Source organism: Suricata suricatta, chromosome 17 (genome assembly GCF_006229205.1).
Source record: "Suricata suricatta isolate VVHF042 chromosome 17, meerkat_22Aug2017_6uvM2_HiC, whole genome shotgun sequence".
Classification (NCBI taxonomy): domain Eukaryota; kingdom Metazoa; phylum Chordata; class Mammalia; order Carnivora; family Herpestidae; genus Suricata; species Suricata suricatta.
Genome location: NC_043716.1, coordinates 17,248,213 through 17,266,808, shown reverse-complemented (window position 1 = coordinate 17,266,808; position 18,596 = coordinate 17,248,213). Strand labels below are relative to the sequence as shown.

Genomic DNA, 18,596 nt, shown 5'->3' with positions numbered 1-18,596 from the left:
GGAGAGAGAAAATCCCAAGCAGTCTCTGCACTGCTATGTGCACAGAGCTCTATGTGGGGTTTGAACCAAGGAACAGTGAATCATGACCCGAGCCAAAACGAAGAGTCAGATACTTAACCAAACTGAGCCATCCAGGTGCCCCAATACTATCTTAAATTCTGACAAAATTTAGTAATTTTGTTCCAATATAGCTCAATTTCCTTCCCTTTTTGTGTTTTATATAGATATATAAATGTCTACAAAATAATATAATGAAATATATACAAATATATAATCTATATATGTTATAAATCCAATAATATATTCTTCTAGCCTATAAGATACTGGTTTCAGACCTAAAGATACATGCAGACTGAAAGTGCATGGAGAATTCTCTATCCTGCAAATAGAAGTGAAAAGAAAGCTGGAGTAACAATACTTATATCAGACAAAACAAACTTTAAAACAGAGGCTGTAACAAATGACAAAGAAAGACATTATCTAATCATAAATGGTACAGTCCAACAAGATCTAACAATTGTAAATATTTATGCACTCAACATGGAAGCACCCAGATATGTAAAGCAGTTAATAACAAACATAAAAGAAATAATTGATAGTAATACAATAATAGTAGGGGACTCTGACACCCACTCACACCAATGGATAGACCATTCAAGCAGGAAATCAACAAGGAAACAGTGACTTTGAATGATACATGGGACCAGATGGATCTAACAGATACTTTCAGAACATTCATCCTAAAACAGCAGAACACACATCCTTTTCAAGTATACATGGATCATTCTCCAGAATAGCTCATATATTAAGCCACAAAACAATTCTCAACAAATGCAGAAAGACTGAAGTCCTACCATGCATCCTTTCTGACCACACTATGAACTATGAAACTAGAAATCAGTGGCAAGAAAGCACCTGGAAACCACACAAATACACAGAGGGTAAATAATATACGACTAAACAATGAATAAGTAACCAAGAAATCAAAGATGAAATTAAAAAAAAAAAAGACAAAATGAAAACACAGTAGTCCAAAAATCTTTGGGATACAGCAAAAGCTATTCTAAGAGATAAGTTGATAGCAATACAGGTCTACCTCAAGAAGCAGGAAATATCCCAAATACACAACACAACCGTACCTCTAAAGGAACCAGAAAAATAACAACAGGCAAAATCTAAAACCAGTAGAAGGAAAGAGATAATAAAAATTAGAGTAGAAATAAATAAAATTAAAAAATAAACAAAAAAAAACCAAAAACCGATGAAGCCAGGAGCTTTTTTTTTTTTTTTAATGTTTATTTTTGAGAGAGAGAGAGAGAGAGCAGGAGCAGGAGAAGGGCAGAGACAGAAGGGGAAACAGAATACGAAGCAGGCTCCAGGCTCTTAGCTGTCAGCACAGAGCCCAAAGCAGAGTTCAAACTCACGTATAGAGAGAATGTGACCTGAGCCAAAGCCGGCCACTCAACCCACTGAGCCACCCAGGTGCCCCAGGAGCTGGTTTTTTGAAAAGATCAACAAAATCTATAAAGCGTTAGCCAGATTCATCCAAGAAAAGAGAGGAAGAGAGCGAGGACTCAAATAAATAAAATTGGAAGTGAAGGGGGAAAGATAACAACTGATACCAGAAATATAGAAGGTTGTAAGAGAATATTATGCAAAGTTATATGCGAACAAATTGAACAACCCAGAAGAAATTAATAAATTCCTATAAACATATAACCTTCCAAAACTGAATTAGGAAGCAATAGAAATTTTGAACAGACTGATTTCCAGCAATGAAATTGAATCAGTAATTTAAAAACTCCCAGCACGCAAAGGTCCAGGGCCAAACAGCTTCAGAGGTGAATTCTACCAAATATTTGAACGTATTCTTCTCAAACTATTCCAAAAAATTAGAGAGGAAAACTTCCTAGTTCATTCTATGAAGCCAGCATTACCCTGATACCAAACCCAGATAAAGATACTACAAAAAAGAAAATTACAGGCCAATATCTATGATGAACGTAGATGCCGAAGTCCTTAACAAAATATTAACAAACCAAATCCAACAATACATTAAAAAAAAAACATTTACCACAATCAAGTGGGATATCTTCCTGGGATGCAAGGGTGGTTCAATATTTGCAATCAGTGTGATACATCATATCAGTAAAAGGGGCGATTAAAAACCTTATTTCAATAGATGGAGAAAAAGCATTTGACAAAGTACAGTATCCATTCATGATTTAAAAAAACCCTCAACATAATAAAAGCCATACATAAAGAAAAAACCTACAACATCATAATGGTGAAAATCTAAAGGCATTTCCCCTAAGGTCAGGAATAAGGCAGAGATATCCACTCTCACCACTGTTATTTAAAATACTACTGAAAGTCCTAGCTACAACAGTCACACAAGAGAAAGGAACAAAAGACATCCAAATTGGTAAGCAAAAAGTAAAACTTTCACTATTTGCAGACAACATGATACTGTATATAGAAAACCCTAAAGACCCTATCACAAAGTGATAAATGATAAACTGATAAGTGAGTTCAGTAAGGTAGCAATATACAAAATCAATGTTTAGAAATCTATGGCATTTTTCATACCAATAGTGAAGTAACAGGGAAATTAAGAAAGCAATCCCATTTACAGTTTTATCACAGATAATAAAATACCTGAGAATAAACTAACCAAGGAGGTGAAAGACCTGTATTCTGAAAACTATAAAACTTTGTTGAAAGATATTGGAGACAACACAGACAAGTGGAAAGATACTCCATACTCATGAATTGGAAGAACAAATATTATTTAAATGTCTATACTACCCAAAAGAGTCCACAGATGTAATGCAATGCCTATCAAAACACCAACATTTTTCACAGAACTAGAACAAACAATACTAAAACGTGTATGGACCTGCAGAAAACTTCAAGAGCCAAAACAGTCTTCAAAAAGAAAAAGCTGGAGATATCACAATTCCAGCTTTCAAGTTATACTACAAAGCTGTTGTAACCAAAGCAGTATGGTGCTGGCATCAAAACAGGCACATAGCTCAGTGGAATAGAATAGAAAGCCCAGAAATGAATCCATGTTTATGATCAAGTAATCTTTGACAAAGGAGGAAAGACTATGCAATGAGGAAAAGACAGCCTTTTCAACAAATGGTGTTGAGAGAACTGGATAACTACATGCAGAAGACGGAAACTGGACCCCTGACTCACATCATACACAACAATAAGTACTAATGCATTAAAGACCTAAATATGAGACCTAGAATAGAGCACAGGAAGTAATTTCTATGACATTGGATGTATCAACTTTTTTTCTAGATATGTCTCCTGAGGCAAAGAAAACAAAAGCAAAGATAAACTGTTGGGACTATATCAAAATAAAAAACTTCTGCACAACAAAGGAAACAATCAACAAAGCAAAAGACAACTAAAAGAATGGGGGAATATATTTGCAAATGACATCTCTGGTAAAGGATTCGTATCCAAAACATATAAAGAATTTATACAACTCAACACTGAAACAATAAATAATCCAATTAAAAATGAGAAGAAGACAAGAAAAGACATTTCTCCAATGAAGACGTGCATATGGCCAACAGACATATGAAGAGATGCTCTACATCACTCATCATCAGGGGAATGCAGATCAAAACTACAATGAGATAATCAGCTCACACCGGTTAGAATGGTCAAAATCAAAACCACAAGAAACAACAGATATTGGTGAGGATGTGGAGAAAAAGGAACTCTCTTGCACTGTTAGTGGGAGTGCACTGATGCAGCCACTGTAGAAAAACGTATGGAGGTTCCTCAAAAAGTTAAAAATGGAACTGCCCTGTGATCCAGTAATCACAGTGCTGAGTATTTACCCCCAAAATAAGAAAACACAAATTCAAAGGGATATATGCACTCTACATTTATAGCACATTATTTACAATAGCCAAATTATGACAGCAGCCCAAGTGCCCATCAATAGATGGTAAAGATGGTTTGTGTGACAGAGAGAGAAAGAGACAGAATAAATTTTGCCATTTGCAACAAGATGGGTGGATCTAGGAAGTATAATGCTAAGCAAAGTAAGTCAGTTAGAGAAAGACAAATGCCGTATGATTTCACTCATATGTGGAATTTAAGAAGCAACAAACAAAGTGGGGGCTCAGGGAGAAGTAGAGAGAAACAAACCAAGAAACAGACTCTTTACTGAAGGGAACAGATAGGTATGGGGTGGGGGGAATGGGTGAAATAGGTGATGAGGATTCTTCTGGGTAATGTGTAGAATTTTTGAGTAACTATATCGTACATCTGAAACTAATGTAACACTGTATGTTAACTATACTGGAATTAAAATAAAAACTTAATAAAAAATACGTATTCTTCTACTTACCCACATATTTGCCGTTTCTACCTTTTCATTTCTTCCTGTGGATTTGAGTTACCATCCGAGGTTATCTCCTGCAAGGCACATCTGCTGGCAACAAATTCTGTTCCATCATTACTTATTTTGGAACATTATCATTTTGCCTTTATTTGTAAAGGAGAGGGTCTTTTTTAGTTGGGTATAGAATTTTTGCCTGCCCACCACCACCACCACTGCAAATACGGCATTCCGTACCTTGATTGTATCTGACGAGAAGTCCATCAACAGTTGTCTTATTTTTCCTCATTATTGTCAAGAGTTTCTTTGACTTGATCTATCTTTGATTCTGACATCTCTATGTGCAGAACTGTGGGATTTTTGAGCTTTGTGGATCTATAGATTTTTATCAGATTTAGAAATTTTTAAACTGTTATTACTTCAAATATTTTTTTCTGCCCTTTTCTCTCTGTTCTCCTATTCCCATTAGGTGTATGTTGGTATATTTGGTGTTACCGCATAGGTCTCTGAGGCTCTCTTCATTATTTTTTCAAACTTTTTCTTCTTTGTTTTTGTTAATTTCTGTTGACCCATCTCACGTTTACTGATTCTTATGCTACTCCATATCTGCTATTGGGCCAATCTACTGAATATTCCATTTCTAATGTACTTTTCAACTCTAGAATTTGATTTGGGTCTTATGTTTTTTTAATTCGCTTTTATATTGAGTTGTCCTTTTTGTTGAGTTATAGCCACAGTATTTTTTTAATTCTTTAAACATGATTTCCTTTAATCCTTTGAACATATTTATTGGAGCGGCTTTTGAAGTGTTACTGAATGCAATATCTGGGCTCACTCAGAAAACAATGTCTATTGACTGCTTTTTCCCCTGAGTATGGGTCACATTTTGCTGTTTGTTGACATACCTTGTAATTTTTTTGTTAAAAACTGGACATATTTGATAATATATTATAACAACCCTGGATCTAATTCTTCCCCAGTCCGCCTTCCACCTGAGAGTAGTCCTTATTGACATATTGCTGTTACTGTGTATGTTTGCTTATATTTAAGTAATTTCATTGGACTTAAGGTGCACACTCTTTCTCCCCCATGGGGTGCAGCCACTCAAATCTGCTTAGGGTTTTTTTTTAATTTACTTTAATTTTTAGCCTGGCCTTCTTGGGGTGCCCCTTTGTATCTGTGTAGCTTAGCGGTCAGCCAGCGATTGGTTAAAGGTAGTGCACAAACACCTTGAGCCATTAAGGCTTCTGTCCTTTGTGAGTATGTGAGGGAGCTCATCTAGTTTTCAAGTATACCCCAGTTTTTATTTTCTATGGAGCCTCTGCGTTCTTCCCTTTGCACTTGGGAAGCCCCCAAGTGAGCCATGGGTATGTGCAGAGCGTAGACCCTCTCAGGTCAGCTCTGAGTGTATAAGCAGCCTTCAGGTAGCCAGGAACCTGCGGAGAGTTTACCTAGGCCACTGTGGCTCTCGTTCCCAGAATCCCCTTGTTAAATTTCTGGGTCTGTGTTAGTGTGTCTCATTTCCCGGCTGGGATAACCACCTCCGACTTGCAGAGCCATAGGCTTTCTCTTTTCTTTTCCAGTGGAGCTCAATACTCCCTTCCACTCACATCAGCAACTTCACACAGTGAAGCTGCTGGTTTTCGGGGCCAGCTACTGCATGGACTGTGCTTGGGGGCGGGGGAAGGGGGAGGAAGGAGCAGCCTAAGCAATAGCACTACTTGACTTTCATTGTTCTTACCCAAAGTTCCACAATTTCTCATAAATAAACACTTTTGAGTTGGTTGTTTGACTTTGGTTATTTTCTGGAGTCCTGAAATGGTCGTTTTTGACATTTCGGTCCAGTTTTATAGTTGTTTTGAGGGGAAAGAATGTGCTGACCTCTTCGGTTTGCCACAGCTGGAAATCTTGGGTCCTGCTTTGTATTTGCAGTATTTTTGATTTTGGTTATTTTTAAAGGGCTCACTAATTAAAAACCTGAAGCACATGTGTATATTGTAGCTGTCTCAGCATTTTGCTTAACAATGGAAGAAGTTAGGAGATTGTGACTAGATTAGGGATGGGGTTTAGTTCTGCTCTAATACTGCTGATAGCACTCTCCTGTGGAATGTTTCTTAATAGCATATTCTTGTGTAATGATGAAGAAAACATTTATTTTTTTAAGTAAATTCCTTTGGAATTCTACCAAAACACGTGAAAGATATTACACATACTCCTCTCTGCAGAATAAATCAGTGGTACAAGGAAATTTATGACAAAATTCATTGGGCTGATATAGATTTGTATCTTTATGAAGAAGAGAATTGTCCTCTTCTTTTTTTAATTTTGAAAGAGAGATCATAAGCAGGGAAAGGGCAGCGAGAGGGAGAGACAATCTCACACAGCCTTCCTACTGTCGGTGCAGAGCCCAACATGAGGCTCAAACTCAAGAACCATGAGATTGTGACCAGAGCCAAAGTCAAGAATCGGACACTTAACCAGCTGAGCCACTCAGGTGCCCCAGAATTGTCCCCTTTAAAAATTAGTCATTGAAAATAAATAAACAAATAAATAATAAAAATTAGTCATTGTACTAATCAACCTGAAATACATTTTTATGTTCAAATTTTTAACTGAGAATCTTGTCTTTGCTTTTTCAGTTATATAATAACACAAATACAGAAGTGTATTTTTATTTATCACAAAGTATACACCTCCATAGCCATGAGTCATGTGGGAAATATAGGACATTTCTGGCACCCAGAGTCCCCTCTGCTTCCTCCCTGTCATTGTCTCCTCCCTCCACTGTCCTGGCTTTTATGGTAACTACTTCCTTTTGTAATAGTTTCTATCTCCTAAGTATATAATCCTAAACATTAGAGTTCGACTTTGCTTTTATTTTTAATATTTTGGAAATGAACTCTTACATTATTATTTGTGACTGTTTTGTTGTTGTTGTTCTTCAAAATTATGTGTATAACGTTTGTATTGTTGTATGTAGCAGTACCTTTTAGTTACTGTGGAGTTTTCTTACGACACAACAATCTGTTAATCTGTCCTACTGTTCATGGATATTTCGATTGTTTCCAGCTTTAAGGATACTCAAAATGTTGCCATGGGGGTGCCTGGGTGGCTCAGTCGGTTAAGCATCCTACTTTGGCTCAGGTCATGATCTCACAGTTCGTGGGTTCGAGCCCCGCATCCGTCTCTGTGCTGACATCTCAGAGCCTGGAGCCTGCTTCAGATTCTGTGTCTCCTTCTGTCTCTGCTCCTCCCCCACTCATGCTCTGTTTCTGTCTCAGTAATAAAATAAAAACATTTATAAAATTAAAAATAAAAATGTTAATGTTGCCATGAGAATACTTGCATATTTAGTGCTAGGTGTACACATTCCTTTGGGGGTATATACCTTGGAGTGAGATTGCTGGGCCACAGTGTATTCATGTCCTCATTTTAGTATATAAAGCCAACCCGTTTTCCATAGTGATTGTACCAATTTAAATTCCTACTAGCAGTCTATAGAATTGCCAATGCCCCACACATTCACCGAAAGTTTGGTATCATCTGTCTTTTTAATATTAGCCATGTTGGTGGTTTTATAGTACTTGCTAACCGTGGTTTTAATTTTCATTTCCAAAATGGCTAATAAAGTTAATGCCCTTTTCATATGTTTATAGGCTGTTTGGAGTGTTCGATTTTGTAAAATGCCCATTCAGGCTCTTTTTTAAAAATGATGTGTAGGAATTCTGCATGTATCTGGATAAATGCTTCGTTCCTTATATATTTGTTACAAGCACCTTCTGTATGACTTGCATGTTTACTCTTAACAATGTCCAGATAATGAAAAGAAGTTCTTGATTTTCAAGTAGTCAAATACATGAATTTTTCTTCTGCATTATGATTTGTGTTTTTTGTGTCCTATTGAAGAAGTCTTTCCCTGCCCCAATATCATGAAGATATTCTTCTATATGTTATCTTCTAAAGGCTATATGATTTTGCTTTTCGTATTTATATCTGCAGTCGACCTGGAATTTATTTTTGTGTATGGAGTGAAATAGGGATGAAGATTCATTCTGTTTTTCCACATGATATCTCATTATTCTAGTACCATACATTGAAAAGAATGTTGTATCGATCAGGGTCTGGTTAGGAGAAAGAAACCACACCAGTTGTTTAAACAGTTTAAAGTGGGAGGAGATGCTAGTTAGCTGTAAAGTTGTAAGTAATAAAAAGACAAGAAGGGGGTCTCCTAGGTGGCTCAGTTCTGTTAAGCATCCGACTTCAGTTCAGGTCATGCTACTGTGGTTGGTGAGTTCAAGCCCCGCATCGGGTTCTATGCTGACAGCTCAGAGCCTAGAGCCTGCTTGGGATTCTGTGTCTCCCTTTCTCTCTACCCCTCCTCCTCCCACTCCTCCTCCCCCTGCTCACACTGTGTCTCTCTCTGTCTCAGAAAAACTAAATAAATGTAAAAAAAAAAAAAAAAAAAAAAGACAAGAAGGGAACCCTAAGGTATCATGGAAGTAATGGCTACCTCTGGCTATGGCTAGAGGAATATCATGAAAGAGGTCGGAATTATTAGGACTTGGAACCCCATGCAGCAGAAATTCAGACATCTAAGGACAGGACACTCACTCACTAGTGCTGGCATCTGGGGTAGAAGAGGCAGTGAGGCTGGTTCGGCAGGTGAGGAAACTATAAACCAGGTTCAGCTGCAGTTATAGAAAGGTGCTGCCACTGCTAAGAGTGAAGGAGTGTTGCTAGGATGACACAGAAACAAGAGACAGGAAGCGCATGGGAAGGGTAAGTCCCCCTTTCCTCCTCCATCCTTGTAGTCTCCTACAAGGCCCCCATATTGGCAGAGCCTAACATGGAGCTAGTTGGCAAAACCAAAATGTGGTTTGCAGTCAAAGCCTTGTTATTACAGAGTTGTTTAGACAGATGGGTTTGAAGCTGAAGAATTGGTTTCTGGGTCATATTTCTATTTCACTGGTCCATTGCACCAAAATTACACTGTCTAAACTATTGTAGCTTTATGATAAGTTTTCATATGCGGTAGAGCAATTTTTCCCACCTTACTCATTAGGAGTGTCTTAGCAGTCTGTGGCCTATGTGCATTTCCATAAAGACTTTAGAACTAATTTGTCTAGTTGCACAAAAAGCAAACCATTTGTTTTGGCTGTGATTGAAGTTTAACTGAATCTACAAATCAGTTTGGTGAGAATTGAAATTTTTATAATACTGAGTTTTCTAGTCCCTGAATATGGTATGTCTCTCCATTTATTTATATCTTTAAGTTCAATGTTTTTTTAGTCTTTTTATGTAGACGTCTTGCGTACTTAGCTTTTGTTAGCTTTCATCAAAGATACTGGATATTTTTTATCTTGTAAATAGTATTTAAACATTTTTTTTATTTCAATGCTTTTATTTGGAAATTTTTTCAAACTTATATTTTCTTTATTTTTGAATAGTTTAACCCCACTATACTGACCACTAGATTCAATAATTATCCACATTTGCTTCATTTACCTCAACAATGCTTTTTAATGACATATTTTAAAACAAATCTTAAATGTCATGTCATTTCACCTATATATCCTTAAGTATACATTCCTAGAAAATATGGACATTTGATTTATAACCTTAATTCCAAACCATATTTAAATGTTCCTTTTTATTTCAAAAATTACATTTTATTGGTATATTGGTTGGTATGTTCAATTTGCTTCTCACTAACAACATATTGGGACTTCCATTTTATGTTAAGTAATTATTAAAATGTTAACTTAGCCAATAAAGTAATAAAAAGCAATTAAAAGTGACATTGTGAACTTTGTGTTTCTAAATTCATTACAATTTTTTGATACCAAGAAAACTATACTGTTAAAAACCTACTGTGTGAATTAAATCATCCATATTTTTCTTTCATTTGGTGTCTTCTATATTTATAAACCTAAAATGCCACCAAAATTGCCATTCTTTAATTTAAACAATTCTTTATATTCCTCAGTATTCCTGTTATTGAACACCTATCTTTTAGGAAGTTATCAGTGGGATTAAAAGTAAGCACATTTTTGTGTGATATAGGTTTAGTTTGGGTTATCTTTTATAACTTCTTTTTGCCACAGACTATTAAAATAAAAGCAGAAGATGCAGTTGTGAATTTTTTTCCCTTTGTGGCTTTGCACAGAAACCTTTCTTTCATTGCAGGTGGTTCTCCTTCCCATACAATATTCATGGGTCTCTTTCTAGGAGAGGACTGTGGCTCGTGGGCCGTGGAAACTTCCTAGACTTGGCAGGCTAGGCTGTGTCATGTTCGCCCTCTAACATGAGAAAATCCCTATTGAAAAGACAGTGTGGCAGCTTTCCTGCAGGCAAGTCGTACTCCTCACAAAGATATTTGACAGTGACTTGAGGGGTAAGAATCTCCATGTCTTTCTCAGCGTCTGCAGTAAGGATGGAACAAATTATAATTAATTCATGGTCTGAAGAACAATACAATGTTCTCAAGTCAATAATAATTAGAATAAAAGGATTTTCCACCTATATTTTCACTTAACCAGTGATCATTGGTGGGGAGCTGGGGTCTTAAAAGTTAGATCTTTTTCATTGGTAACGAGTATTTGAAAATAAACATGATAGCCTAATATCGGATGATCTGCCTGTTCCTTGCTTCTCCTCCCTTATCAGCACCCCTGGGATCTCACTATAGATCACAATGGTCCAGGGATATCACACCTTTTGGGACCATTACTGTATATATTTGTTTAAACACAGAGTTAGAGGATGTGTAAGTTCATATTTAACACTTGCAATTAAATGTGGGTGTTTTGCTTTTTCCGATCAATAATGGTATGTTCAGATATGAGAAAAAGAACGAACCATTCACTGCTTTGGTTTAGTGATTGTAGAAGGCTTTTTTACCTTGTAAATATCAGATTAACAAATTTGGGATTATTTTAGGAGGATTTTGAAAAAAAGGAAAAGGATTTCTTCTAGACAGCTAACTCGGCAAATACCAAATTTGTGTAAATATAAAAGAAAAACCAAAAACCAAACATCAAAAACCCCAGTCGATGGAACAAATTACCTAAATATGAGAATCTTGTTTTATGTGTTTTTGGGTAGAGGCAGGGAAGACTGGAAAGTTTGTTCCTCTAAATAGTGTGCAACTCTATAAATATGTCAATACATACAAACTATAGCCTGTTAAAATTTTGGATAGAAAGACCAAAGAGATGGAAAAATAAATTCTTATTCTTTAACTTATAATTTCCTTGAACATATAAGGACTAAAGTACAATAAGATGCATTATTTAGATGTATTTGTGGTCAGAAATTTTACCTCATAGTTTGCTATTGTTTTCTTAGGCAGACTTAATCTAAATACAAGTAAAAATAACTTTTAAGGAAATGAATTTCAAAGTGAATGCAAAGGCAATAATCTAAATATTTAGAGTCTAGTTAGAAGGTTCTGTTACTGAGATATGTTCTTTATTGGTACAGTTGACGTAGTAATTGTAGTGTGGATAGCAAAAATAGAAGATTGCTGATTACAAGCTTATGTGAATAGAATTAGAAGAACCTGATTTTCTCAATCTTAAACATTCTCATTATAAATTATTTATTTGCTTTGAATAGTTAAAAACCTGTATCAGAAACATGAACTCTAAAACTGCTACCCCACGTGGAGAACAGATTCTTCACATAAAATAAATGAGAAGTATATAATTTCTCGGAGATTCTTTAAAGATGTTGTAACGTAAGGTTCTCATGTCTTGAAATGTAGCCCCGATAAGTTTCATTCTTGTGTCATTCCAACCCTTCTGCTTTTCTGTAAGATTTGCGGCAGTGGTCAGAGTTCCCTGGGATTAAGAGAGCTCTACAACAAAATGACCCCACCAAACCCAAAAAGCTTCATGTTTTTGGTTTTGTACTCTTTTGGATAACTGTGTTTCTCTGAAGAATGGCCTGTGGATTCTTCTGGCTATTTTAAAAAGCTGAACTTGTATTTTAAATGTAGAAGTCTAACGTACTCCAGGAAGATATAAGGAAGAATTCTTTTTTCACAATGCTTACAACTGTATCTTTAATCTACTGTTTGCAGAATCACACATTGATTTAAAACTTAAGAAAGACACACCTGTTTTCGTGTAACTTGACTGCTCCTGAAGATAATCTGGTGAAATGACAGATGCACTGTTTTATTTAGGGCATCCAGTGCTTAGTAAAGGAAACAACTGACCAGTATGTGAATTGTAGATCAAAGGATGGCTCCTTTTTTTTTGTTTCTGAAATGAGGAAAGTTGCCCTAAATGTTAGTTCATTATCTCTACAGCCGGGGCTTCATTAACAAGTACAGTTGGAATAACCAGGGAATTGCAGCAGCAGAGAAACTAAGCACCGCAAGCCTTTCAGTAACAAAGAAAATAAAAGAATTCCTGTGTAACAGGCTTCCACACTTATCTGTGTTCTGTGGTACTGTTTGTGCTGAACTAAAGCATCTGCTACCTCAAGTTAAGAGAGAACAAACTCAACATGGCGTGAAATTACTGCACAGCCATTCCCATTCATTAGAGTTATATTGTTACCAAGCCACAAGCATGACTGGCTTTTACATGAATAAAAAAATGCTGCTTTGTGAATTTTGCCTTAAAACATTGCAAAGCACGGTACTAACCTTGAGCCAGGAGTGGTTTGAGAGCAGCTTTCGGTACCACAGTAGAGTCAGAACCAATAAGTCTGCCATTGGGAAGAAGTATTGCTGTATGAGGCCTCTGGAAGGGGCACTGTGTTAAATGAATTCCCTCCTTCTTTATTTTTTATCAGTATTATTACTTTTGTTATAGTTTATTGTCAAGTTGGTTCCATATAACACCCAGTGCTCGTCCCAACAAGTGCCCTCCTCCATTTCCATTACCCATTCTCCTGTCTCCCCCACCCCCATCAATCCTCAGTTTGTTCTCAGTATTTAAGCGTCTCTTATGGTTTGCCGCCCTCCCTCTCCTTAATTATTTTAATTCCCTCCTTTTTTTTTTAAGTGTTTCTTTTTTTTTTTCCCCGATGTTTGTTTACTTTTGAGAGAGAGACAGAGGGTGAGTGGAGGAGGGGCAGAGAGAGAGGGAGATGGGGAATCTGAGACAGGCTCCAGGCCCTGAGCTGTCAGCACAGAGCCTGAAATGGGGCTCAAACGCACGGACCATGAGATCATGACATGAGACAAAGTCGGACACTTAACTGACTGAGCCACCCAGGCACCCCAATTTCCTCCTCTTTAAAACTAATAATTATTGTGTAGGCTAGCTATTTTAGAGATGCTAAAATTATTAAAGTACCATTTGGCAACCATTGTAGTAATAGTTGATTCAGGCAGAAGTCAGTGGATACTAAAGGTAATGGATCAAAGTTTGATGAGGAATAGAACAGTTACACAATTAGAAAAGGAAAACATTGTAATTTGGCAGTGTGGCAGCCTGACAGACACCTTATCCAAGCGATCAAAGATCACCAGAAATGGGGGAAATGGACATAATGTGCCTCCTCATGTGATACACTGAGAAGACATCACTTCTGAGTTATTCCTGTTAAAAATATATAACCTGAATCCAATCATGAGGAACAGTCTGCAAAAAAATAAGGCCTGTACTCTTCAAAAATGGCAGCATCATGAAAGACAAGGGAATGCTAGGTAACTATTCTACATTAAAGAAGTCGCGAAAGATACTGATAACTAAACGTAATGTGTGGTCCACAATTTTCCTTCCTTGCTATATCATTGACATTTCTGTCTTCTATTATCTAGTTACAGAAGTGGTATAGGGGGCACCTAGGTGCCTCAGTTAGTTAAGCTTCTGTCTCTTGATTTTTGCTCAGGACACATGATCGTAATGGTTCGTGAGATTGAGGTTTGCATTGGGCTCTGTGCCGACAGCATGGAACCTGCTTGGAATTCTCTCTCTTCCTTCTGCCCCTCTCCTGCTTGCACCCTGTCTCTCAATAATAAACATTGAAAAAACAAAAAACTTTAAAAAAATAAAAACAGAAGTGGTGTGTTAAATAGAGAAAATTTTAACAGTCTGAATATAATACTATAGTCAGTTTCCTCCCCATCTTACTTACCAGGTTTTAGGAGTGTTGTGGATTGGGGTTGGGGTTTTTCTTTTTTAATATGGGACGTATGCCTAATTTGCATGTCATCCTTGCCTAGGGGCCATGCTAATCTCTGTTACATTCCAATTTTAGTATATTTATATTTAGTATTTGCTGCCAAAGCAAGCACTGGGTTGGTATTTTTTAAGCAGTAGTAAAGAATGTTAGGTCTCTTAGTTGAATTACAGTCCAAGCTATTGAGGACTTAAAAATTATAATTCTTAATTATTTCACCAAATTTTCAGTCATTAGGAGAAAGTGGAGTCCTCATGTTATTTAAAAATACAAGAATGCATCGTTTAAGAGTTTCATGAGCACATAGAAAAAGAAGTAGTAATCACTAAGTCATGGTATTCATAATGAAGTTTGTATATTTTTTAGACAGGTTGGTAGATAACAGGAATGCTTCATTTTCAGGAAGGCAGTTTCATGAGTATCTGATTTCTTGTGGACAAGATAAAGAGATAAACTGAGTGATTATGGTTAATTAAATAATTAATTTTGAATAATAATTGTATGCTGATCTCATAGGTGGTTCCTAGTATTGTATCTGTTGCATTTCTGTTCTGAACTTTAATTAATAATTTGGATAAAGGCATTGATGATCTATATATCAGACTTTTAAATGAAACAAGTCTGGCAGAGACAGCCAAAGCCTTGATGACTGAAACAGGAGCTGAAAGCTAATGGTAGCCAAGAATGACAGGAAGGAATTAGCAAAAGAATTTGACAGGAATAAATTCTACAGGGATAGCCAGTCGCAGCTGATGGGTGGTAGGAAAAAAAGCTTTACGGTAATTCATGGGGGCGCCTGGGTGGCTCAGTTGGTTAATTAAGCATCTGACTCTTGATTTTGGCTCAGGTCAAGATCTCACAGGTTTCTGAGTTCAAGCCCCAAGTCAGGTCCTTGCTGACTGTGTGGAGCCTACTTGAGATTCTCTCTCTCTATTACTCTCTCTGCGCTCCCACACTTGCTCTTTCTCTCGTAAAAATAAAAAAAGAGTTTAGACTGCTTTACTGAACCATTAAAAAAAAGATAATTCACAGAAAATCACTTGGAAAACGGCCAATTGGGCATATTTAACAAATTTAGTGCTTTGTTTCCTTTGATTTGATTTAATATGTATCATTTGGGTTCTGTCAGAAAAATGGAAGCCATACTAATGTGTCAAACATAGGGAAATGTAATTCAAGGAATCGGTTTTATAGGTGTTAGAAGACTAAAAGGTAAAAAAGGGAGGCACTGAGCTATTAAAAGAAGCTACAGGAGGCAGCTACCATACCCAGAGCCTTTTAAGAAGCAAAAGGGAAGCTACATAACCTTGAAGCAATAGCCCTGAGCTGGCACTCAGACTTGAGAAGAGGACACTGTTCTGCTATTGTGGAGCTACTGAAATCCATCTTGCTACAAGATGTCCATTTCTAGAAGAAGCCAGAATAATTAGATTGTGTTCTTTACGTTGAACTAGATGTGTTTAACATCTGAATGAACATCTCTTCCATCTTGAATTTGGTTCTGAAAATAAAGCATAAAACTAATTTGACTTAGGTGTGTCAGTCTTCCCCCGCCCCATCTTTAAAATGGCTTTACCACTAATTAGTCCTCCTACAGGAGGTGTATTGCCATGTGACCTCTCAGAAAAAGTATTTATAAACTTAGAGAAGGATTAAAAAAAAACGGCAGATGAATTGGATGGGCTAAACATTCTCTTTGATTATAGGTGTGTACTTTTTAAAAATCTTGCTGATTCCTTAAACATTGTTAAGTGGATTGAGTAGTATAAGATAAAGATAAGTGTCATGCTCTCAAACATTGAAGAACAAAGTTTGGAATTGATTTCTCTTTTTTTCCTCTCCCCAAATATTGCTTCTTTAGGTCAGTAACAGATCCAAGAGATGGAAAGAGAGTAGCACTCAAAAAGATGCCCAACGTCTTCCAGAATCTGGTCTCTTGCAAAAGGGTCTTCCGGGAATTGAAGATGTTGTGTTTTTTTAAACATGATAATGTAAGTGAAATTTCCGTTTGGAATAAACTATTTCCTACGCATGCTTAATTGTGTTAAAAGGGAACGTGCAAGTTATTTAGGAGTTTGGAAACCTGAGACGAATTAGACCCTATTTGTAAACAATGACCAAGTTTAAGATGTATTGACCAACAGATAAAAACTAATGTAAAGCAAATGTTACTGTTTAGCTGAGGAACAGTGCTGATATTTAACATAAAAGAGAGTGTAATATGTAGTCTGAGTGATATAAGTGGAAATAATTGGTCCCTGATATTAAATGCTTTATTTGCTTGTTTTTAATATTTATTTATTTGTGAACGAGCACAAGCAGGGGAGGGGCAGCAAGAGATGGAGACACAGAATCTGAAGCAGACTCCAGGCTCTGAGCTGTCAGCACAGAGCCCAGTGTGGGGCTCAAACTCAGGAGCCAGGAGATCATGACGTGAGCTAAAGTCAGATGCTTAACCGACTGCCACCCAGGCACCCCTTTAAATACTTTATTTTTAACCTTTAATAGTTTTAATCAGATCAACTTAAAGATGTAGGAAAACAGTTTCTTCTCTTAAAAAACCATATAGCTGTTAAAGTAACATAGATTAGCTTATTTATGGCTGTATTTAAAGATGTCAAAGCTCATGAATGAGTAGAATCATTGTGGTTTGAAAGATCGCTTCTCCTCAACTAATCCTGAATTAAACATTTGATACACGTAAAATTCACCTGGAGATGTTAGCATTGGACTCTTAGGTTTTTAATTTCATGTGAAAGGAAAAACTGTCTCACCTTCTGCATTTGGTTTTCAACTTACATTATTTTAATTGCTAACATAAAAACTTTATCACAAATATAATAATTTCTTGTGAGTTTGACTGCTTCTTTGCATAGATACCGTTAGAACTTTGGCCAAAGTGTAGGTCTCACTTTAAGAGAAAAATGTTTAAAAATTTGAGGTGTTTGGTAAAACTAGGAATATCAAACACATATATTTACTTGAAACTCCTTGGTTGGACATAATCCATTTTATTGATGATTTCTCTTGAAAACCATTTTCCTTATACTTTTTTAAAAAGTTACTGCTGTCTTTCAGTCCGTTGGAACTGCCTTAAAATGTGTTTGTTAGATTGACTTTCAAAGTAACACTTTTGTGACGTGTCCCTCAAATTTTGTAAGTGATTACATCTAGTGCTTGCTTATTTATTTCTCGACTTTGAGTACCACTCCAACACCAAAGAGTACAAACCCTTATTTACATTGTTAGAAACTCAAGTAAAGGTATCCGTGATGAGGAAAGTTTTTGAAGGAGGCATTAAGAATTTGCTTACTAAGAATTTTGATGGTTTATTATACTCAGACCTATCTTAGCTTCTTTTACAAGAGTCTGCTATCCATATATACACATATTGGTTCTTTGCTTATGACTCATTGCCATAGAGTAATTAAGTTACAAAAGTAGTGTTAGGGAGTCCCGTAAGAAAAGAAACTAAATTAAAAAAATAATTTTTGTGTGTGTGATGACAACTTTCTTTTTTCATTTTTAAAATGTTTATGTATTTTAAGAGAGCATGAGTACAGGCAGGGGCAGAGGGAGAACAAGAGAGAATCTCAAGCAGGCTCCACCCTGTCAGTATGGAGCCTGACATGGGGCTCAGTCTCACAACCGTGAGATGAGGACCAAAGCCGAAATTAAGAATTAGTCACTTAACCAACTGAGCCACCCAGGCATTGAAACAAACCAAATTCTTGAAAGTCATACCTATTAAAACATATTCAAACAATTGCAGCCCCTGAGCTCTATGATAAGAGGGTGCTTGTCACATCTGTGGGAATATTCAAAAGTGAGACAGTAACTGGAGATGAAAATGACATGGCATCACTATTTTTTTTTTTACATTTATTTATTTTTGAGATACAGAGCGTGAACAGGGGAGAGTCAGAGGGAGAGAGAGAGAGAGACACACAGAATCCGAAGCAGGCTTCAGGCTCTGAGCTAGCTGTCAGCACAGAGCCTGATACAGGGCTCGAACCCGTGAACCATGAGATCATGACCTGAGCCGAAGTGGGACACAACCGACTGAGCCACCCAGGCACCCCAACAT

The 18,596-nt window shown here is 36.7% G+C and overlaps 1 protein-coding gene and 1 pseudogene across 3 annotated transcripts in view; one reads left to right on the top strand and one right to left on the bottom strand.

The window, feature by feature from the left end:
• Positions 1-18,596, top strand: part of NLK (nemo like kinase) — a 159,986-nt gene that overhangs the window by 74,353 nt on the left and 67,037 nt on the right. For all 3 annotated transcript variants that reach the window (XR_003904490.1, XM_029927797.1, XM_029927796.1), the window contains exon 2: positions 16,371-16,500. Coding sequence is in view for 2 of the 3 variants with exons in the window: in XM_029927797.1 (XP_029783657.1) it covers positions 16,371-16,500 (130 nt within the window). In the remaining variant the exon portion in view is untranslated. The remainder of the gene's footprint in view (positions 1-16,370; positions 16,501-18,596) is intronic.
• LOC115283091 lies at positions 14,508-14,607 on the bottom strand (annotated as a pseudogene).